Genomic DNA, 23,239 nt, shown 5'->3' on the forward strand with positions numbered 1-23,239 from the left:
CAAAATAAGTTGGGATTTCCCAGAATAATTAAACTAAACAAGTCTGAGGATCACAAGTGTGCGGTTGTATGGAGAGATTTCGATCTCATATGTGCAGCTGTAGGAATGGGCTACGTCCCTGACAGCTCCATCACTCCCTTCATCTTCTGTTCTGTACAGACTTCCCACAGGGAGTGCACTGGAGTGAACACAGATGTAGGGTGGCAAGAGGAGCGCCAGGTGCTAAACCCAGCCCAGTCCGCTCTCCTGGCAGTTAATTCCCCCTGATAACAGGGCATTGTCTGCCATACACGGGTGGATGGGCCTGATAAGGTGGAGTTATTTTCCCTTTATTTCTTAAAAAATATAAATAATAAAAGTTGAGTCCATTAGTCAATCAGCAGCTACCTTTGTGACTTGCCAGCCACTCTTAATCATTTGTTTTTAAGTAAGCCAAATTTTTTTAAGTCAGGGAGTTGGCAAGGTCAACATAATCAGAGCTTGTGTGAAAGGTGGGTGTATAACACACTTAATTAAACAACCACTCAGCCAACACAAACATTTCAGTGCTGGATGGTCAGCCGAAGGTAACGAACTGCATTCACTTATCTCTAAATACCAGTAATTCAAAACGATTCAGTTACCGTAAACAATTAATTCATGTTGAAAATATAAGGTATAAACACTGGTCATTACATTTGAGATCAGCCTTCATATGCACCGGCTCACGGACCACCTGGAAGAACACATTTTGAGAACCATTGTCTTAGCTCGTCAGCGGCCTTATAACTTTTAATTGACGTCTCTTCCCTTCAGAAACCACACCTGTAGAATTAGCAATAAATAGAGGTGGAGGGGCAACATATCTGCCACCAATTACACAATCCCACACCGTCATCACAGTGTAAAGGACAGCCTCTTGCCGTCAGTGCTAAATCAAGCCTGCTCCCAATTTCCACTGCTGATTCGGACTCGGTTTTGTACTGGTGAGGCTTCCGAGTCTGCTTGAGTAGGCTATATGTGGTCAGTGGCATTAATCAACTTAAAGTTCCCTGTGGTTTCTCTTAAACCTATCTGGATTTGAAGGTTGCTACTTAAAGCACCTCAACAGAACCGGGGGGAGCTGGGTTGCTTCAGACAAGTTACTACCCATCTGAGGCACTTTATGTAACTGGACACTGGAATTTCTGTGAATCAGGACGTTCCGAAACCCACACACTCCAAAAATGCAGTTTCAGGTTTACTGCTGCTCAGCGGTGACCACAATCTCCCTAATATGAACCATATTGGAAGCTTTCCTTCTAGGCCCATAAAAGAATGTCACGGTGAAGTCATCCCAGATTTCGCCCGAAGTGTGGGAAAAAAGGCGAGGGTTTACTAATTGCTATAAAACATTCTAGCCATTCCACGCCTAGTAGGGCTGACACAACGGGCCGAAAATAAATTGAAATTAGCGGTGTAGCTGAGCTTGGCTTTTTTTTTTCTAATTTAGGCAGGCAGTGTGTGAGACACCAAGCAGATAGAATACGTAATAGTTTGTTAAACCTTTGTGAACAATAGATAACCTAAATACTTGCATAACTTCACAATGCTGTCATTATTGAACCCATGGTCTTCACTTAACGGACTACTCAGCAATATTTTGTTTAAAAAATAAGAAATCACTATTATTAAACCAACTACTCTATGCTCTAAAGTGTCTGATATCTGACACACTCTCGCTCCATTGCTTCCAATAGTCTCAAGCCATGCTTCTCAACATCCGGATCTGGGCCTTCACTGTAAACTAGTGATTTAATAAATCTGAACTTTTTTTCTTCTTCTTACAAAAAGTTGGAGATTCCAGTGGGTTACAGAATGCTATATTGAACAAGAAATCTCCAGCTGCTTTCAAAATTGCTAAAAAGCTCAATTACAAATTAATTCAATTAAGGGTATAATTAAGTAACTAAGTAAGAGCTTATTTGGAAGAAAAAGCAGCAGGGCAATAAAACCCTCAGGGCCAGGGTTTACAACCACTGGTTATTATTATTACTAATGTTATTTATCAGCAAACATGGTATTATATAACTACAATTACACAACTTCACAAGGTTTACAACTTCACTATGAAAAGAAAGTCTTCAGCACATTACATTAAGAACAGAAATTACAAATTGGAACTGCACAAAAAAGTATCCATTAATTAAACAATTAAAGACACTTCCCATGTTAAGCACCTTACAGTGAACGCAGGAAAATGTTTTATGATCATCTTTGTGGTGTATCATCGTTGTTTATGCCAAGAGACGAGATGAAAAATTAAATGATGGGAAATATAAATTACACAACAACCAAAAAAACAAAACAAAAAAGTTGGCATAAGCTATCATGACTCGAGTGTTTTTAATTATGGATTGAGTTTTCCTCTCTGTGAATAAGCAGTCGGCAAATACGGAAACTATCAGTGTGGGAAAGCACTGTATGGAAAAAAACTAAGAAAAAAGAAAAGGGGGAAAAAATGACCAGTATGTTCTCATTTGGAAACCCCACTATCATCCCCAGGGAAGATGGCATCAGTGAGTGTGAGTGTGTGTCTTGTCTATCTGTGTGTGTGTGTGTGTGTGTGTGTGTGCGCGAGTGTCAGTGTGTGTGTGTTTGTGTGTGTGTGCGCGAGTGTCAGTGTGTGTGTGTTTGTGTGTGTGTGTGTGCGAGAGAGTGTCAGTGTGTGTGTGTGCGAGAGAGTGTCAGTGTGTGTGTGTGTGTGTGAAAGAGAGTGTGAGTGTCAGTGTCAGTGTGTGTGTGTGTGTGTGTGAGAGAGTGTCAGTGTGTGTGTGCGTGTGTGTGCGAGAGAGTGTCAGTGTGTGTGTGTGTGTGTGCGAGAGAGTGTCAGTGTGTGTGTGTGTGTGTGCGAGAGAGTGTCAGTGTGTGTGTGTGTGTGTGTGCGAGAGAGTGTCAGTGTGTGTGTGTGTGTGTGAAAGAGAGTGTGAGTGTCAGTGTCAGTGTGTGTGTGTGTGTGCGTGTGTGTGTACGAGAGTGTCAGTGTGTGTGTGTGTGTGTGCGCGAGAGAGTGTCAGTGTCAGTGTGTGAGAGAGTGTCAGTGTGTGCGAGAGTGTCAGTGTGTGTGTGTGTGTGCGAGAGTGTCAGTGTGTGTGTGTGTGTGTGCGAGAGAGTGTCAGTGTGTGTGTGCGTGTGTGTGTACGAGTGTCAGTGTGTGTGTGTGTGCGAGAGTGTCAGTGTGTGTGTGTGTGCGCGAGAGTGTCAGTGTCAGTGTCAGTGTGTGTGCGAGAGTGTCAGTGTGTGTGTGTGTGTGTGCGCGAGTGTGTCAGTGTCAGTGTGTGTGTGTGTGAGAGAGTGTCAGTGTGTGTGTGCGAGAGTGTCAGTGTGTGTGTGTGTGTAAGAGAGTGTGAGTGTCAGTGTGTGTGTGTGTGTGTGCGCGCGCGCGAGAGTGTCAGTGTGTGTGTGCGAGAGTGTCAGTGTGTGTGTGTGTGTGTGCGCGAGTGTGTCAGTGTCAGTGTGTGTGAGAGAGTGTCAGTGTGTGTGTGTGAGAGTGTCAGTGTGTGTGTGCGAGAGTGTCAGTGTGTGTGTGCGAGAGTGTCAGTGTGTGTGTGAAAGAGAGTGTGAGTGTCAGTGTGTGTGTGTGTGTGTGTGCGCGCGCGCGAGAGTGTCAGTGTGTGTGTGTGTGTGTGTGTGTGCGAGAGAGTGTCAGTGTGTGTGTGCGTGTGTGTGTGCGAGAGTGTCAGTGTGTGTGTGTGTGTGCACGAGAGTGTCAGTGTCAGTGTCAGTGTGTGAGAGAGTGTCAGTGTGTGTGTGTGTGTGTGTGTGTGCGAGAGAGTGTCAGTGTGTGTGTGCGTGTGTGTGTGCGAGAGTGTCAGTGTGTGTGTGTGTGTGCACGAGAGTGTCAGTGTCAGTGTCAGTGTGTGTGTGTGAGAGAGTGTCAGTGTGTGTGTGTGTGTGTGTGTGTGTGTGTGCGAGAGTGTCAGTGTCAGAGTGTGTGTGTGTGTGTGTGTGTTTGCGCCGGGATTTTGGGGGAGAATGGAATGCATTTTGTTCCAGCAATTCAGTCAGGAGAAAATCAGTGGCTCCATCTGTGAACAATTGTGATTCGTATTGCATCTGTTCTCCTTTCTTCTCATTTCCGATTAGGATGACTGTGGAAAACCGTCACTAATTATTTTACTTACTCGATTTTTGTTTATTAACTCATTTGCTTAGTTAGTAATCTGGATGATAACACCCATTCAAATACAACACTGCATTCTGTAATGAGGGAGGTGTGTCCTGCAAAACGGTAGAACATGGATGTGACCCCTAATGAACACAAATACATACACCCCCCCCCCCACCCCCTTTGTTCATTTGATTTTTCAATTTCGGAACCTAAATCAACATGAACACTCAACATGAAAGATTACTAGCTTAAAACTGTGGGGAAAGTGGTTCAAACCAAAAATAAAAAGAGAACAGAGTCCAACATGAAGAAGTATAAATCCAGACGTTCCCTATCAAGCGCTTACCGGATACGAGGAAGCTGTTCAGCGAGACTCCCCGCTGTACCGTTTACTAATACTAGTAGTAGTAGTAGTAGTAGTAGTAATAGTAGTCGTCAGTTTAAATGAGCTCCACGTCGCTTCGGGTGTCTATGCTCTGCGCTACCGGCCTGCAAGCGTCGCTCAAGCCGCGCACCGTCAGGAAAGCCCGATTTCAAGACCCCGCCATTGCTGACGTCAGCAAGAACCCGCCGAGGACTTCCGGTTCGAAACTCTCGCGTGACTTTGATCACGCGAGACTGGACTGCAATGAACACAACACACAAAATATTGATTTATTTCTTAGCAGACGCCTTGTCCGGGTGTAATTAATACACATCTACAGGCCTATGAATGGTGGGTAATTTGTGCAAACATTTTAACTTAAATAAATATATAAATAAAAAAAACTTAGATAAGTTAAAAAATAAATAAATCGATATATATATTAAATTCGTTATTTATTTAATCATCCATGAATTTATTTAGACTTTTAGGCCTATTTATTTATGTGCACACATTATCCTCCATATTTATGTGGTGATTTGAATGTTTAATACTGATCCATGTAGAGTGGATTGTTAGACTATAAACGAAGGCACTATTATCATTACGACTAGCAAAAGTAGCAGCAGTGTTTCAAACTGTCTTAATATTGTATGTTATAGACCTAGTGTGGCCTACGTAGTTTTAAAGATTACAGCTGCTCGCAAAAGTATGTAAGGAGTGCCACCGTGTGGCTCAAAGTAATACAACACAGTAACTATAGCCCGCAGTTAGTGCACACAAACAGCACGCCAATAAACCATTAGCATGCTGTTTTAGGTCACAGGCTACATTTGTGCAACATGTCCATATGAATGTTTAAAATCATTTAATTCCACATTCAAATGAACACATTAAAACACAGGATTATATTTCTGACCTGATAATAGGAAGTATTACAAGAAAGACTGAAAACTCAGGCAGACATAAGTAGTAAAAGAGCTATTTCTGTTCTTCAACAAACCGCGGCTGATCGTCAGTGAAAATCAGAATGGGCTTGTTAAGGTGTTGCGGTTCCTTAACATGCAGGAGCAGTTAATCACTGCTTCATTGGCTCCCACTCATCATCTTCTGAAACCCCATTGCTGGAGTAACAGGTAAGGATGTACCTCACTGACGATACCCGGCACCCGGGCGGGGAGGGGACTGGTCCAGCGCGCAATACAGAGGGCCCACGGTAGGTTTGGAAACCTCTCTGCTTAAGCCTAAATAGATCTCAATCTGTCACAATATATTGCTGCACACACCATACAGACCATTATCAACGCAAAGAAACAATGTTTCCATGTTTATCTTTAAACGCCAAATAATATCTCCCGACAGTCTTTACAGACCTGACTGATTTGCATATACCGCCCAGTGCTGCGATGTTGGTGCTACGTCATGAAACAGGTCCAATCCGCAATCGAGGCTGAGCTGGGCGGGCACTGTGTCACAGAGGATGATTGTGACGAAACACTGTGTTGCGCGTAATTAGCGTTACACTCTATCAATCAGTTTGCCCTCGCTTTGACAGTAAATGCGTATTCATCCGTATTGGCAAGCATATGGGCTAGGACTTCCAATTGTATTTTGTTTCTCCCTTGGAATGCGTATTTGTAAATGCAATGGCAGCACACCCACATGCTAACCTGTGTCGCTGGGTGTTACTGTATCGTTTTCACGGATATCCTGTCTTATGGGGCTGCGATGGCCGAGTGGTTAAGGCGTTGGACTTGAAATCCAATGGGGTCTCCCCGCGCAGGTTCGAACCCTGCTCGCAGCGCATGAAGGATGAGATTCTTCTTTTATTACACAGAGGTTTGTTAAAAGGCAATTGAAGGGAAGATTGTACTCCTTAATACACACCATGGGTTCAAGCAGTGCTGTTATGGGTGGATGTTCTGGTTATTTGTGTCTGTATATGCAGGACTATCCATGACTAAGAGGGAAAAAAGGATACATACATAAATAAATAAATAGATCTTTTAACTATTTTATGAATGATTGTCTTTTAAAATGACTTTTAAAAATGAATTTTAACTGTTTTTAAAGATTTCGTTTTTTTTTTTTTTTTTTTGGTTTAGTTTTGTTCTATTTATTTGTCAAATACATTGACCGTTTTGGATTAATTTTAAATGCATTGGACCGTTTTTGTTTGTTTTTTATTTTTTCCATTTTAATTGTTTCTTTATTTTGTCCGGTGCATTTTCAGTTATTTTCAATGTATTTGACTTTTATGTTGGTAGCAGTTTGCTTTAATCACGTTTGTTTTGTTGTTTTGTGCACTTGTTTATTTGAAGTTCATTTATTTTGTTTTCGTTAAATCACAAAGATTTTTAAAATTTTAAGTGATTTTAAGAATTGATTTTTAAATTTTTAATCATGAGTATTTATAATGATTCTTTTTTAATTTGAAATGTAAAATACTTCACCAAATAAAACAGTATAAATAAATACATAGAGAAATCAATTAATAAATGTTGAAATATCAGTATATTTTGAAATAAATACATAAAATACAGGGATATGTATCTATTTATTGATGTATTTCAAAAACAAATAGATTAATGTCCATGTATATTTTTGACATGTATTTATTAATTAATTACAACATTTATTTATTTATTTATTTATTTAATTATTTAGTTATTTCAACATTGTTTTATGTATTCTCTTCTCTGTGTATTTATTTTTAATTTTGGAATGGATAGTCCTCCATAGTACAGGTCTTGAACGGCGATGGATTTTACAGCTCTGAGGCCACGTCTGTTTAGAAGATGAATTGGATGCGCCTTCATTCCTTACTGATGAGTTCCCACTTCCTTCCCTGTGCACGTGTACAGTATGGAGTAAGAAGCACAGTTTCTGAGACCCTTTAGTCTAGTCCACCCACCCTGTGAAGAGTGCACAGTAAGTACAGAGGTTCTTAGTTTCATTGAATCCGGGATTTATATTGTTTATTGTATGTTATGTATTGCACATCATTTTCTCTGTGAAATGTGCATGTTTTTTGACAACAGTAGGTCAAGCTGAGTATTGCTTTCTACTAATAAATACATGGCAATGTGGTGCATCATGGAGAATAATACTGTTTTATTTGTTTTAGTATTTTACATCATCAAAAAATTAAGAACATTCAAAATGTTAATACTTTTGATTAAAAAAAAATCTAAAATCTGTAACATTAAAATCATAAGTGATTCACAACAAAAATTCAAAATAAATTCAAAATAAACACATGCATCAAAACAATCAATGTGTTAAGATGGCTGCCAAAAGAACAACAATCAAATAAAACAGTCTAATACATTGAAATTAATGGGAAATGCATCAGATAACACAAAGACACAAAACATCACAGAAACAAAATAGAGAATAGCCATAGAACTAAGTGTATGTAGTATCCACCCAGTCTTGGATTCAAGGCCAGGACTCAAAAGGCCAAGCGTTGATCGCTAACACTGATCTACCATCTTAACCCTATTACCAATTTATCAGATATTTCCAGCTCTCTCTCGTGAACTTAGGTGTCCAGTTTAAATAACATCCTCCCCCCAGGTTGCACATTCTGCACATGTGATCCAAGAGGGAGGGGAGAATGCAAACTAGCAACCTCAGTCTTTACAGTACCCCCTCCCTTAAATTAGATGTGTCCTCACATCATAGTTCCACACATATTGCAGTCAATCTTAAAGCCACCGGGGAGGATTCCTTTGCCGTTGGGGTCTCTAACTTCCCATTGGCACAGCATGTAGTGGCAGTTTCGAGCGGTTTCCCTCAGCCAACCCCATTTCCTTGCATAATAATAAACGGTTCCCCTTTTCCTCAGGTCATAGAATTCTCTCCTGATACCTCAGAACTCCTCCATGGACTGACCCCAGCCTGGCTTATCGCTCAGCCACATACCCTCCCACTGTACCCCCCTCTCCTACCTCAACCCAAACAAGGTCTACTGGCATCATGTCTCAACCAAACCAGACAATAGTGGGAGAACTAGGTTTTCTCTTGAATGCTACAACAGTACGCCATCATAGCATATGCCATTTGCATCTACAAGCATAGATAGCATGGTCCCTTGATCTGTATGGATCATACAAGAGCCACCAAACCAAAATATAAACTGTTCCACAACAACTCTAGCCGTGGTGCCAGCCTCCTGATTTACAAGTGGAAAAGCCTCCCCCCACTTTGAAAAGTAATCTGCTATTACCACTATATACTTATATTTCTAAGGCATAACAGGAAGGGGACCAACAATGTCAATATCAACTTTCTCAAAGGGGTAAGTTGCTGTTATGGGGCGTATTAAAGCTCTAGGCTCTGGTCCAGTGGTCTTAAGAGACGCCTGGGCCTTACACCACTCTTTCACATCTCTGTACCATCCTGGCCAATAAACGCATAACCTCACTTTTTCTTTAACCTTTTCACATACCTTGCTTCCATGACACTGCAACACCGTGTTGGCATGGTGCCGTCACTGTTGTGAAAGCATGTAGAGAGGTTTGTACAAATCCATACGATGCCCTGCCGTGTCAGCACCATGTCATGCCAGCATCTTTTCATATCCAAAACTGACTTGTGCGTGAACATGAAGGTATGTAGCCAAATATGCCAAATATTAAGAAGCGCAAGAATTGAAGCGCAGTGTCCTCATGAAAAACAAAAAAATTAAAGTTGACTATCGTAAATATAAGGATGTAAACCAAAGGAGTCGACAGAGGCGAAATGTATACTGATATGATGATCTTATTGATATTTGAACGACTGTTCATAGGAATCCGACAAATCGTAAAAACACCGACAGTTTCCTAATTAGCATATCATTGGCTATGCAAGTAGACGAAAGGAAACGATTCACCAAACATTTCAGGTGCAAATAAGGACTCTTTTTCTGTCCTTAACACGGACAAAAACGCAGACAAAACACAGAAAACGGGGGTGTAAATGGATAGGCAATGGTAACCCAAGCCACATATTACATTTTGAAGGCTGCTGAATCTATGGAAGATCATTTCAGACAAAATAAATGAATAAATAAATACAGAAATATAATAAGAAATACAGAAATAAATAAGTGAAGACATATACAAATAGTTACACAATTAGATACATAGTGTAACGTAGATGGGAAGGCAGCGCCCCCCAGCCTAATTAATTGCCATCTCCGCAAGGGCTGCTGGGAAGTGGCTCAAAGACTGCGTAGAGTTAACTTAATTTCTGTTAATTGAAGGGGTTTTGTCACATTAAAAAAAGAAAAATAATATAGAAGACGCTCCGAAATGTAAAAGCGCACAGAGAAATGTAAATAGCATAGCAGCAAACGGGAAATAAATAAATAAATAAATAGTGAAATAAACACATAAATAAATGAATAAATAGATGTTGGAATAAATACATCCATAAATAAACATATAAATAAATACATTAATACATACATGTTTAAATGAATAAATAGCCTACCTAAATGTTGAAATAAATACATGGATAAATAAATATTCATATATTAGTGTATTTATTTTTAAGTATGGCATGGATTATCCTGCATATCTAACACCGGAATACACGGTGATATTTAGGAAGCTTTTCAATTCGAAAGTAATACAAAAATTAATGTTGCTTTTCTTAAGAGACCTGACAATTATGAACAATACAACAGTAAGCACCTTGCATCGGTAGGAAAGACATACAGGCAGCGCTGGGATTTGAATGCAGGATCTGTTTGCAAGACAGGCACTTTAACCAGATACGTCACGGTGCCGACCTCGGGGGGGGCGGGGCACCTGCATTAAATCTTACGTATGTTACGTCATTCTTCTTATTATTTGTTTTATTCGTGCCTAAAACATAAACTGTACTGATGGTCTTCGCAGCAACATTATTTCACTCTCTACGTTTAACGAATAGTTTGATTTTTTCTTTAAATAATCAAATGTAATCAAGATCATCTTCACAACGTGAAATAATAACATTACCCTTATATATATATATATATATACCCACTATATGTAACATAAACAGACGAGGTGGCCGAGTGGTTAAGGCGATGGACTGCTAATCCATTGTGCTCTGCACGCGTGGGTTCGAATCCCATCCTCGTCGGGTGGAGTTGCGTTTTTTGCGTGAACACATTTGTTTGTATTCGCGGTGTATCTTTATATGAACTCTCCACAGACCCGCTTCTCGACGATACCTGGTATACGCGGTTCCATAGTGTAGCGGTTATCACGTCTGCTTTACACGCAGAAGGTCCTGGGTTCGAGCCCCAGTGAAACCAAGTGCTCTTTATTCCGATTCGTACTAGTAATTTAAGTGTTTACTAACAATGATCGCAGATATCTGTTAATAGGACTCACATAAAAACGCATTTTGTTTTGTCGTGGCTAGATGGGCTGGTCTAACTAGAATATTTAACAAACAATCCTAAGCAGTGAACGTGGAACGTGGATAATACGGCCACGTTGCGTCACAGAGAAGGATTGTGACGAAATACTGTCGCACATAATCAGTTTTACGCTGTCTCAGTTTGCCCTCACTTTGAAAGTAAACAAATACATAAATGCCAACGTTTCAACATTAAAATAACCCGTTTAGATTAAAAAACATTCAAGTTGCGTAAAACACCTTCATTACTGACTCATGAGTTTAGCCAAGGTACCACGCAACTTCGCCCCATATGAAAATATAGGAACCGGGTGAAATATTGGAACTAGCTTAAATGAACAGGTTACATTCCAGCTTTTCTTTAATGCTTTTTATAATTTCATTTAAATAACATAATCACGATAACAGCAGTAGAAAAATAGACATATGGCTCACCTTTCTGCAACAGGTATTTGCTTAAAAAAATATATTGGCTTCAGTTTGACTCTTAATGTGTACGTGTCTATTCTTATAATTGTTAATAAAAATCCTCACCAGGATAAGTGGTTTTCGAAAATGGATGGATGGATGTTAATAATAATAATCATCAAGTTTACCATCAAGGACTTTACCGGGTGAGAGTTAAAACACATCACTCTTTCACATGTAATGAATTGTACAAAGAGATTCTTTATTGCATTTTGTGAAGTCTTTACAGAAAAATACAGATTCCCTGAAAAAATTTCCTGTAGCAAGACATTCAGTGCAGATCACATTTCCCAGCGAAGTGGTTACCTGTAACAGGACAATTATAGGCAGGTTAGGATAATACTTGGGCTGGTATCACAGGCCCAAATCAGAACTGGACCAAGCCTAGTGCTAATCAAGCTCCGTGAAACCCGACAATACTGTTGTAATTTCTCGAAGTATAAAATTTGAAATAGAGAGGAGAATATACAAAATATAAAAGGAACAACGTTTCCATCTGAGCACTTAAAATCATGAATTAAAGGCCTGCGTTCAAAAAGTGCATTTTGAACATATATGAACTGTCATGTAAGTGTTGTTGTCAGTTAATAATGGCGTGTGTTTGTGCTTGTATGTGTTTTTTCCTTTGTTTATTAGGGTCATTGTGCCTTTGTTTAAAATGGTCAGTATGTGTGTGTGTGTGTGTGTGTGTGTGCGAGCATTTACCTCAGTTTGAAATGGTTAGTATGTGTGTGTGTGTGTGTGTGCACAATTAGCTCAGTTTAAAATGGTCAGTATGTGTGTGTGTGTGTGTGTGCACGTGCGCGCGTTTACCTCAGTTTAAAATGGTCAGAATGTTTGTGTGCAAGAAGAGTGACCAGGGGAAGCCCTTCATGCATTCTGTGCGCGTGGCCGCTGGACTGTCCACTCGCGGTCGTTTAGAACAGTGTAGCGGTAGGTCTTGTAGTTGAGCAGGTCCTCGGCTCGATGCCCTTTGTTGGCCTCATACAGGTCCTTCCAGTAGGGGGGCAGGGGCTGGAACCTCCCCAGCAGGGCCAGCTCGTCATTGTAGTCCCACTGGTCGGAGTCCAGCTTCAGAAGGTGCCTCGTGGCAATTCCGCGCCCCAGTCTAGACGCCGTTTCTGCCTCAATCTCCCTCTCCATCTCCTCACGGGATGGCAGGGGGCAAGAGCCGTCAAGAAGAGACAGGACGAATTGAGTCTGGAACAAGAGATGAGAAGAGTTACCATTGTGGTTCTTGTCCCCCCTACCCACCACGGAGTTAGTGCATTGAACTCTTGGTGAACAAGTTATTTTGGGCGTGGGCAGAGAGTACTGACCTGGCAGTGGAAGTGGGGGAAGGGGCAGATGGCACGGCAGACCCCAATGATGAAGAGGGAGGGGAAGGCCGGGGGCACCAGGTACTTGTACAGGGGGGTGACCAGGTGGTCCTGCACCCTGAGCCCCAGCTCCGTCTCCCCCAGGAAGGGAAAGGTGAACCTGTAGCCGGTGCACAGCATGAACACCTCGGGCCGGGCCTGCTCCCCGCCCTGGTACTGCACTGCCCCATCCTCCAGCACCCTCTCCACGGCGGGTGCCTGGGACACCCCTTCGGGCAGGATGCAGCGCAGGGGGGGCTGCCCGTGGCTCAGGGTCACCTGGGAGCTGACCCGGGCCAGCTCCACAGCGATGTCCAGTCCAGACAGGCCGGCACCCAGAACCACCACCGACATGCCAGCCAGGGGCTCGGCCGAGCGATAATCATGGCTGTGCATCAGCTTGCCTGAGGAGAGAACAACAGGCACTCAGCGTGGGGGGCTCCTGGGAGCAGAGGGCTCGGTCTCAGCAGTGGATCACAACCCGTTGACATACTATCTGTACAGTGCTCTCTTAGAGTGCAACCCATTCTACTCCATCACCATTGTGTTCTTTCTGAACAGCATCATGTCATTCTGTCCGTGTTGGTCTAGGATTCCTTCTGAACAACAGAAAAATCTAAACTTCTATTAGGATAGATCTCTTTCTGAACAAGTCATTTTAACCCCTTCAGACACAGTGTTGGCCGTTATGATTGGGTTTATTTATTTCTCTATTAGCCCTTGTCCAGGGTAAACCACAAAACACATGTCTTAATCAACTCGCCATGGTGCAATGAAGACAAATGTTTGCAGAAGGTATGGCTTGGTAGTGACGTCTTAGTACAATTCTGCTAATTCAGCTAAAGGACAAGCCGTTCTCAGGCAATCACTGAGTAAAGTGCAGCTGACGGTGTGTTATGTAACAAGTGCCATCTGACCTAGTGTGTCTAGAGAAGGCACCTGATAGAAATGGAGCACACAACTACATGCACAGTAACCCGAGGGGGCTGTCTGTATCAGGTGCTTTCCGAACCACATCAATGGAAAAACTTGATCAGTTTGAGGTTCTAAGTATAGGCTTCTTTTAGAAGTGAAGAGACAGACTGGACTCTCCATTAAATGTGATGGCCGGCAGTAGCCCTCCCTCGCAAGCAGGTTGGGGACCAGGTTTGCATATACACAATAGCTGGGTGTAGCTTTTGTATACAGACAGGTTTGCCAATTAGGCCTGCAGACACACATTTGTTGAGATTCACTGCTGTTTGCTTGCTTGCATCAATAACAAAAGACCCCCCGAAACAAAAAGGTATGCAATCTCCTGCTATGATAGGAATGAGATCTCAGAAAATGCTATTTCCCTTTCTCTCCTTACACCAATATCACATGATTGGCTATGATAGATAAGACACTCTCAGGTTCTACCAAGTACACAAGTGCCCTCCCAACAAATACGCCAAAACTGCATGTATACATCACTCTGTATTTCGGCTATTTCTATAAGAGTTGCTTCATCACTTCATCAGTGATTGGCGGCTCCTCCCTTGCATGCATTTAATTAAATATGCAGAGTTGAGAATCAACCTGAGTCTCTGTTTATAATAGAAAATAAATCCACTACAGAAGGGTTCCTTCTCAATGGTGCCTGAACTAAATGTGTTAGGGGGGTAACTGGTAGATACCCAGCTATCTGCCGACCTATCGACATAAGATCCAAATAGATGGGTTATCCCTTCAATAATGAATGTAGAATCGAATATCTGCCCAACACAGGCAATAATAATTCAGTGTCACTCCAGGCTGGGATGTGTACACTAGAACCTAGAGGTGTCTTAGAATTCAAGTTGTTTAGGAAACCATGTTCCTCTTCTCCTGAATAGCCACTGGGGGAATCATTTCAGTTTCACTGCATTTTCTGCTGAGGGCAGCATCATAATGCAAATTGCTTTAGGGGAATGATTTTTATTTTTTACAAAACTGCAGTACCAGAATGGGGGGAAAGGTTACCCTTTGGACTTGACTGGGGTCCATAAAAGCAGCAAACGTGGGAGTTCAGATAATGCATTCCTCAAATAAACAGGTTTGCCGGCATGCTGGGCTGTGTGTTGTGGTGGGTTTCAGAGAGGATTGAACCAAGTGGTTAAGAAATAGCACTACAGATGGCGACTTCAGGTCTGGGACTTGAAATACTATCCGTGGCGGTAGAATCTATACATGTATGGGTCCATACAAATAGCCACGACCACAAACTGGACTACACAGGGAAAGAAATGCATTGGGACAAAAGGGGAACATAACCAGAATTCTTTAAAGTGCTATGTCCTTTTATTTGGTCTTAAACACCATACCATTTCATAATTTGTGATTCAACAGTCAGTCATAGATTAGGTCTAGCTCTAGGCATCTTCCCCTTCCACTCTCTTAGACCTCATTCTCCTCCCATTTCTTTCCCTACATAGTATTTCTCCGCAATGCCGAACCAGCTAAGCAAATAATGTTGTGGCAGCACTGCACTAAAGCCGGACTTAGAAACAACGTGATGTCATGGCAGCTCACATTTAGAGACAACTGGGGATGTTGTCAAAATGTTGGATAACAACATTCTAGAATTGCAATTACTAGCCTACATTCTGGATGAAATGTCAGAACCAACACAAGACCCATCTACAGTTTCACATAACAGAGCCAGAGTCACATGTGTTCACTGGGGATTAATTCATACAAATGCTTTCTTCACTTATAAATGCCATTCACCTCAGTGTATCCTCAGGAAACACAATCCAAGTGGCTTGAATGTGTATAATGTGCAACACTAACATTCATATATATTGCATTTAATGACCATTAACACCCAGGCGGCTTGTGGCACGAGCTCAAAGCTCAATGTAAATAGAGAGAGAGAGGAGTTCAGGGGGGTTACAGAACTCGACAGATAAACTCGTGGCCTTTGTGTCAATGCTAATTGCACAATCTTTTGATTGTTAAATATAAACAATAAGATAAGAGCAACGATATTTATCTTTATTTTAATGATTTTATGGTATCACCCATGAAAGCCACTTAATTATTAACTACACATAGTCAGTAGATGAACTAGCTGAAATGTTCAGTTTTGTGCACTCTTCAAATTCATCACCATTAAAATCTCCATAGGCTTCCCAACAACTCATCTTTAACCAATCAGCAAGCTTAAGCCCCACCCTCACCAGCTCCCGTCAACTCAACCAATCCAATAGCGCAAAAAACACCATCTACACTTCTGTCTAAACCAATCAGCAAGTTCAGAATTCACCACGCCTTCTAGCCCGCACCAATCAGCAATCAAGCTAGAAACCCACCCCGGCCCGTGAGCTCTAGCGAATCAACAACCCCGATAGGCGCCCCGCCCCTCACATATGCAAGCGGAGAAACTCTCAAAAAGTGTAGAGAACAGCATGAGTTTGTAGGAGTCATGAGGAATTTACCTTTGAAATTCTCCAGACCAGGGATGGGTGGGATGTAAGGATCGTAAAAATGTCTGCAAAACAAACAGATGCACTTGAGGACATCAGAATTTCTGGATTCGATTATGCTCGATTGTTGAAATTGAGGGGATATTGTCTGTATGCACTTTTATCCTGGTACATTTCCCATAGGATCTGCCCACTTAAACACAGTTTCATGGTGGCTGTGCCATAGTATGACAGTGGTGTCCTATAGGCTCAACATGCCTTCACAGTTCTTGCTTATTTTTGTGTTATTTAGTATTGGTGTTATGCTGCGGTTAACATATTAACTTTGCAGTGGGGATTAAAAGTTTTCTATCTGAGACAGTTTATAATTCTCTGAAGGTGTTTGAAAATGAAATGAAAATGAAAATATAGCATCAAGTCATGGGATTGTAATTTGAAATGGCTAAAGTGGTCAAACTATTTATTCAATCCTAGCAACAGGCTTTGCTTAAAACAGTTAAAATCATGACACTGTTTTGCTGGCCTGCAGCTCAACGTCCAAGCTAACCAAGCAACACAGAGGCAGCACTGAAACATGATTGTTGTGTCCGGGGCACACATCTGTCCAGGGCCTGCTGTCAAAGCACTGCACAGCAATACCCACAGACAAAAATGGTTTGTTAGAGGTGCAGACAAATGGCCACAATCAGAGGACAATATGGACGCTGAGTGATAAGGGGTCACACGTTTCTACATTTTTTTTTCAGTCAGAACCGAAACACGGCCCAACTACAGCCTCACACAGCGTAGGCAGAATGTATCATGTCAGCTGGGCTGTTGTGACTGACTTACCCGTTGCAGACCATCACGGCGTCAAAGCGCTCGGTCACGCTCTGCTTCTGGCCAGTCAGGTTGCTGGTCGTCACATCCCAAGCCAAGCCTTGCCAACCTTTGGGTGTGGTGACTGGCTGGACAGAGTCGACTGTGGTGCTGAACTAAGAGAGGAGGGAAGACAGATCAGAACTGGTGCAGTGCTACCGCCAAATACACACAAAAGGGGTCTCCAGCCCTGGTCCTGGAGAGCTACAATACAGTTATTCAGGCATGTTTATGAATTGATTTTCGCACACGTTTTATACACACAGAACAAATCTGTCATTTTAATACCTGGTGGGAATGTGTGCTCACAGACTTGAGCCTAACCCAACCGCAGCAGTGCACAGCAGACTTACAGTATATAAGCCATCAAGGGGGAGAAGTTACCTTGATGTGGTCGGACAGGCGGAAGTGATCGCAGTACTTCTCCAGGTACTTGCGGACCTCGGTGTGATGGACGAACGAGGGCAGGCTCTTGTCAAAGGGGAAGTCTGGGAAGCCCATGACTTCCTTGGGGATGTTTGTCCTGTTAAAGACCAACAAAGCAGCGGACTTCAATAATGCAACACCTGGTCACACCTGATATCTGGACATCTGTTGTTTATTGATGAACTGCATTTCTTTCCCTGTGTGTAAACAAGGTCACTGTCTCACTGTCTTGCTGTGCTACGGTACTGTGCTATAGTTCAACCCTGATTCCCAGAGGAACAGAGTCTGATAAGAACCAGTTTTCTCCAGCAATTTGGGCTTGATACATCGTACAAACCCCCCTTATATTAAACATTACGTATGCCTTACATTTTCCCCGGTTTAACCATACATGGGTTTTCCTAATGAGTTGTCAAGCAGAAACCGAACTTGCACTCTTAACAGGACAGACATGTGGGTCCTGTTATCTTTCTCTCCTGTCTGGTCTGCATAAAAGTGCCTGTAGCTTGTAACTTCTCTAAGACTGTTCTTGAGATTTCCTCTTGAACCTCTTCCTTGCAGCTGCATGTATTAAAAACCTTTGATTGGAAACATACATCTCTCTCCGGATTTCTTCGACTCTTCATTTATCCACCTGTCTTTCTATATCTATTGTTTCAGAGAATTGGCATCTGGTTTAGAAATCAGCTTATCTGTGTGCAGGTGTGTTACATTATTAGTATACCTGTATCCTGCTTTCACTCAGAGTTCTGTACAGGTCAGTGTCTTAGCAGTCAGTGTTATCTGAGGTCTGTGCACAAGTGAGTATTTTACCTGCATAAAGTGTTACCAGAAGTCTCTGTACAGGTGAGTGTAGTACCTGTATACAGTGTTACCTGAGGTCTTTGTACAAGTGAGTGTAGTACCTGTATACAGTGTTACCTGAGGTCTCTGTACAGGTGAGTGTACCCATCTCTAGGGTTACCTGAGGTCTCTGTACATGCTGCTGAGTACAGGCCTGCCGTCATCGTAGGTGCCCACGCGATCCTCGTACACCCAGGTGCCGCCCACGCGCTCCGTAAGCTCGAACACGGTGGGGGGGGCAAAGGTGTCTGCGCGTGCCAGCAAGTGTCGGGCAGCACACAGCCCCGCTGCCCCTGCACCAATCACTGCCACCCTGAGTCTGCCCACACTGGCCATCCTGCCCACAGAAGAGGGGAGGGGAGGGGAGGAGGAACAGTACTGTCACGCCTGTATTGCACATCACATAATGACAAACACATGGCACTGCCTGGGAAAACTTAAAACCTGTGGTGGAAGAATCCTAGTAGTAGTAGTGGTGGTATTAGTAGTAGTAGATGTGGTAGAAGCAGTATTAGTAGTTGTAGTAAGGGTAGTAGAGTGATGGTAGAAATAGAAGCGGCAGCAGTAATAGTATTACTAGAAGCAGAGGTAGTAGAAGTGTACTCCTTTTTATACCTTGATACCTTCATCCTGTTGTTAATAGAGTTAAGCTTAATATGAATTTAGCCAAAATAACAACATGTTGGCAATAATAAACCCATGTTGTTCAGCTTCCTGGTTTTATTATACTATAAGTAATGATGTTGGCAGCATTTTCATTAATATAATGGTTACAACGTAATTAATTTATATGTTCGGATTTCCTTGCGCTCTTGGGGTACGTTTAAAGTGAGATGCACCTGTATTAGTACTGCTAGTGGTGGTAGTATAAGTAGTAGTATTAGTAATTGAAGTAGTAGGCCTACGTATGGTATGTACAGTGAGGGAAAAAAGTATTTGATCCCCTGCTGATTTTGTACGTTTGCCCACTGACAAAGAAATGATCAGTCTATAATTTTAATGGTAGGTGTATTTTAACAGTGAGAGACAGAATAACAACAACAAAATCCAGAAAAACGCATTTCAAAAAAGTTATAAATTGATTTGCATGTTAATGACGGAAATAAGTATTTGATCCCCTATCAATCAGCAAGATTTCTGGCTCCCAGGTGTCTTTTATACACGTAACGAGCTGAGATTAGGACCACTCTCTTAAAGGGACAAGATTGTAGACCTACACAAGGCTGGAATGGGCTACAAGACCATCGCCAAGCAGCTTGGTGAGAAGGTGACAACAGTTGGTGTGATTATTCGCAAATGGAAGAAACACAAAATAACTGTCAGTCTCCCTCGGTCTGGGGCTCCATGCAAGATCTCACCTCGTGGAGTTTCAATGATCATGAGATCGGTGAGGAATCAACCCAGAACTACACGGGAGGATCTTGTTAATGATCTCAAGGCAGCTGGGACCATAGTCACCAAGAAAACAATTGGTAACACACTACGCCGTGAAGGACTGAAATCCTGCAGCGCCCGCAAGGTCCCCCTGCTCAAGAAAGCACATGTACAGGCCCGTCTGAAGTTTGCCAATGAACATCTGAATGATTCAGAGGAGAACTGGGTGAAAGTGTTGTGGTCAGATGAGACCAAAATCGAGCTCTTTGGCATCAACTCAACTCAAATCTTGGGTGAGAACCTCCTTCCCTCAGCCAGGGCATTGAAAATGGGTCGTGGATGGGTATTCCAGCATGACAATGACCCAAAACACACAGCCAAGGCAACAAAGGAGTGGCTCAAGAAGAAGCACATTAAGGTCCTGGAGTGGCCTAGCCAGTCTCCAGACCTTAATCCCATAGAAAATTTGTGGAGGGAACTTTTTTGAGATGCGTTTTTCTGGATTTTTTTGTTGTTATTCTGTCTCTCACTGTTAAAATACACCTACCATTAAAATTATAGACTGATCATTTATTTGTCAGTGGGCAAACGTACAAAATCAGCAGGGGATCAAATACTTTTTTCCCTCACTGTATATAAAAAAGCCAAGAGCAAATCAAAATGTAAATCAGAAATGTAACACTATAGCAGTTTAATTTATTGTCTGCAATTTATATAATTGACTAGCTCACAGCTAAATTTGCGTGTTTCTAAAGAGACGTCAACTGATTGGCAGAAACCGTAACACAAGCCCGAGGGGGTCCTGACAACTGCCAAGTCTTGAGCAATTGCACATGAACTACAGCCTGAGAAGGAATGCAAGAAATGTTTTGGACCCTATGGAGCCTGTGGTGCAGTGGAGGTTGCTGTTCAACAGAATACAAAAGGAAATGCTTTTAATAAATGAACACATAAATACACAAAACTATATTCTCAATAAGAATAAACTATGCTCTTAGAACGAATGTGTTAAATTTAACACATTCCAAGTTTGTTCAATGCAACTTTGTGTTAAAATTGACCAAATTACAATACAATAATGTGTATTTTTAATTCATTCTGCATGGGAAAAACACATTAATGTGTTACGCATTATTGTGTTGTACTTTGGTACATTTTAACACAAAGTTGTGTTGTCCTGGAACAAACTCAGAATGTGCTAAATTTAACACATTAGTTCTAAGAGTGTAGGATCTTTGTTATGTTTATCAGACCACTGTTCTTTTATTGTCAGAAGCCACTTTATACTACTTATAAATCGAGGCTACAGGTATGTCGGGCACAATTTGCAGGCAGGTCAAAGTTTTGATTTATTCTAGGTCTAAGTATAAAGGTAATATGGTAAATATTTGGTGTTTTATGATAGAAAGATCGAAGGGGGGGGTCTCTACGTTATCCTGTATTGATATGTATAGACGCTGTATTACTTTATTTCAATGACGTGTGAGGAAGACCTTCCTTTGAGGCAACACAAGGCGATTAGATAAGGGATTCCCAGAACACTACTGTGCGATTAATTAGTGCAACAACGCAAATTAAGACGGGTGGACACTTAGTGAAGTCAAGAACAATGACACAGCTTTCATTTGTCAATTTTAGTGTGGTGCCATAAATTCAAAAAGGCAGACCTGGTTTGACAGGGTTACATGTTATTGCTTTACAATTTAAAAGGCAACTTTGAAACCCCGACCTGCCTCAAAGGGTCCGCTTGACCTCGGACCCTTGGGTCCCTTGACCTTTGCATGTGTGTTAAAAATATATATTGATTACAATCACACGTTCTAAGGATATATCCCTCAAGTCGTTCAGAGTAAGATGTTAAATGAATGAGTCGATGTTAAATTCATGTTTAAGATGATAAATGAATGTTTAAAGGGACTTTCAAAGAAGCCGGCTCGCTTCGCCTCTGGCTCACAGCCAACGCTCAATTGCTCGTTTCCAAGGATTTTCCATCTGATTGGCAGAAACTGTAACACGAGTTCGCGGAGAACAACGAACAGCCCCGAATGAACTCGGAGGAGCTTTATGACGTCGTGTCCAATCGCACCCTGCACCTTTTCAACAGGCAGAATGCAACGGTGCAGTTTTGGATCCTAAGGAGCCCAGGGTGCAGCGATAACGGTTATATAATCAACACGTTGTATTACACGGGCATTGGCCAGTTAGCCAATAGGCTTGACATTGACTGCAAAAGGAAATGCTATCAATACAAACAAATTAATTAAAACTAAAAAAATTGTCATGAGCAATCAAATACCCAGCTAACACACAACATCGCCACAAAGTTGTAGCAACGTACATTACGTGTTATTACGTTGCTACAAAGTGGCAAAGTTATGTGTTAGCAAGGTAAAAGCTAATATTATTATCAGACCGCCGTTACTTTGTTGATTTTCATATAGTTATATTCTCTGCTGAACACAACCTACTTATTATTGTTATTATTTTAGTAGTAGTTATTCAATTAACAATTACGCTTCCGCCTTTCAGTTAACATCAGTAAAATGAAGTACACATATTAATGGTCAATTAAAGGCAGCGAAAGTTAGGCTCGAAGAATTGCACAAGACGGAGAGCAATTTAAAGTTGTATCTTTTTACAATCCCAAGTATTGCAGCTAACAAACCATAATACTATGCATACATGCATGCATGCATGCATGCATACATACATACATACATAGACACAGATCTATTTTCGTACTTGGACGGCGACGTCTTAACAGCCCTTGCGAATGAAGCAGTAGATTCGGGGTCTGTAAGGACAGCTCGTCGAGGGAGGCTTACCTGAGCTGCGGTTTTAGCTGGAAGTCTGTTGCTGAAGACGGCGGCTGCGGACGTCTTCCCTTCAGGGGCGAAAGAAAGGGCTCGACTCGCCGGTGAAAGGGAGAAAGCCTGTCAACGACGCCCCGCCCCCATGTACGGGAGAACCGGCGAATGGCTGCTTTCCACGTCCGTCAAGCGCCAAGCCCCGCCCCTGCTCCCTGTCCTTCCCCTTTTCTTGTGAATAGCGTCTCAGGGGGGCAAATATATCTTTACGTACTAGCCATAATACACAGTGGCAGTTCTAGACCAGTTCAGCTGGGGGGACTGGCTGGAACCAGTTATAATTTTAGGGGGGGCATCAATTTCTCCGCAGTGCTGGAGTAGGGGGCTGTTTTGTCTGCGATGCTGGGGGTGGGGGTGCTGAAGGTGTTTTGTCCCTGGTGCTGGCGGGGGGTGGGGAAGCTGACGGTGTTTTCTCCGCAGTGATAGTTAGGGGGGCCACAGGGGGGGCAAGCTTGTTGTCACGGGGTTACTGCCACCCCCCCCCCCCCCCCTCAGAACCGCCCCATATAATACATTATTTGTACAATAATAATAATAATAATAATAATAATAATAATAATAATAATAATTTTTATTTTTTTATTTATTGGCAGACGACCTTATCCAGTGCGACTTACAAAATACTTACGAAATACAAAGTGCAAAAACACAGTGCATCAAACATTACAAATTCAGATTTACATTATACAAAGCAATTCAAAGCAAAATACATTGTACAAATT

General features: G+C 42.1%; 2 protein-coding genes and 4 non-coding genes across 7 annotated transcripts in view; 3 read left to right on the top strand and 3 right to left on the bottom strand.

Annotated features, from left to right (window-relative positions):
* The window catches only part of serpine1 (serpin peptidase inhibitor, clade E (nexin, plasminogen activator inhibitor type 1), member 1), a 31,683-nt gene extending 26,953 nt beyond the window's left edge, over nt 1-4,730 (bottom strand). Inside the window, exon 1 of the mRNA XM_066722691.1 lies at nt 4,476-4,730. The gene's annotated coding sequence lies outside the window, so the exon portion shown is untranslated. The remainder of the gene's footprint in view (nt 1-4,475) is intronic.
* Nucleotides 4,731-5,517: 787 nt separating this feature from the next.
* LOC136769194 (U8 small nucleolar RNA) lies at nt 5,518-5,652 on the bottom strand. The gene has a single exon (XR_010822152.1). It is a non-coding gene; the product is annotated as a U8 small nucleolar RNA (small nucleolar RNA).
* A 563-nt stretch (nt 5,653-6,215) lies between these two features.
* trnas-uga (transfer RNA serine (anticodon UGA)) lies at nt 6,216-6,297 on the top strand. Its single transcript has one exon. It is a non-coding gene; the product is annotated as a tRNA-Ser (tRNA).
* Nucleotides 6,298-10,531: 4,234 nt separating this feature from the next.
* trnas-gcu (transfer RNA serine (anticodon GCU)) lies at nt 10,532-10,613 on the top strand. Its single transcript has one exon. It is a non-coding gene; the product is annotated as a tRNA-Ser (tRNA).
* Nucleotides 10,614-10,715: 102 nt separating this feature from the next.
* On the top strand, nt 10,716-10,788 carry trnav-uac (transfer RNA valine (anticodon UAC)). The gene has a single exon. It is a non-coding gene; the product is annotated as a tRNA-Val (tRNA).
* Nucleotides 10,789-11,544: 756 nt separating this feature from the next.
* On the bottom strand, nt 11,545-22,590 carry LOC136768466 (uncharacterized). 2 transcript variants are annotated; one of them, XM_066722693.1, is made up of 8 exons: nt 22,476-22,590; nt 18,398-18,613; nt 17,392-17,530; nt 16,981-17,123; nt 16,162-16,214; nt 12,683-13,125; nt 12,177-12,563; nt 11,545-11,669 (listed from the first exon to the last, which is right to left on the bottom strand). In XM_066722693.1, the coding sequence occupies exons 2-7, from the start codon at nt 18,610-18,612 to the stop codon at nt 12,234-12,236; spliced, it is 1,323 nt and encodes a 440-aa protein (XP_066578790.1). In that variant the 5' UTR covers nt 18,613; nt 22,476-22,590; the 3' UTR covers nt 11,545-11,669; nt 12,177-12,233. The 2 variants fall into 2 exon arrangements, with proteins under 2 accessions (XP_066578790.1, XP_066578791.1); XM_066722694.1 differs by lacking the exon at nt 22,476-22,590 and having other exon boundaries at nt 18,355-18,591.
* Nucleotides 22,591-23,239: the final 649 nt, after the last annotated feature.

The sequence above is a fragment of the Amia ocellicauda genome, chromosome 14, assembly GCF_036373705.1.
Source record: "Amia ocellicauda isolate fAmiCal2 chromosome 14, fAmiCal2.hap1, whole genome shotgun sequence".
Classification (NCBI taxonomy): domain Eukaryota; kingdom Metazoa; phylum Chordata; class Actinopteri; order Amiiformes; family Amiidae; genus Amia; species Amia ocellicauda.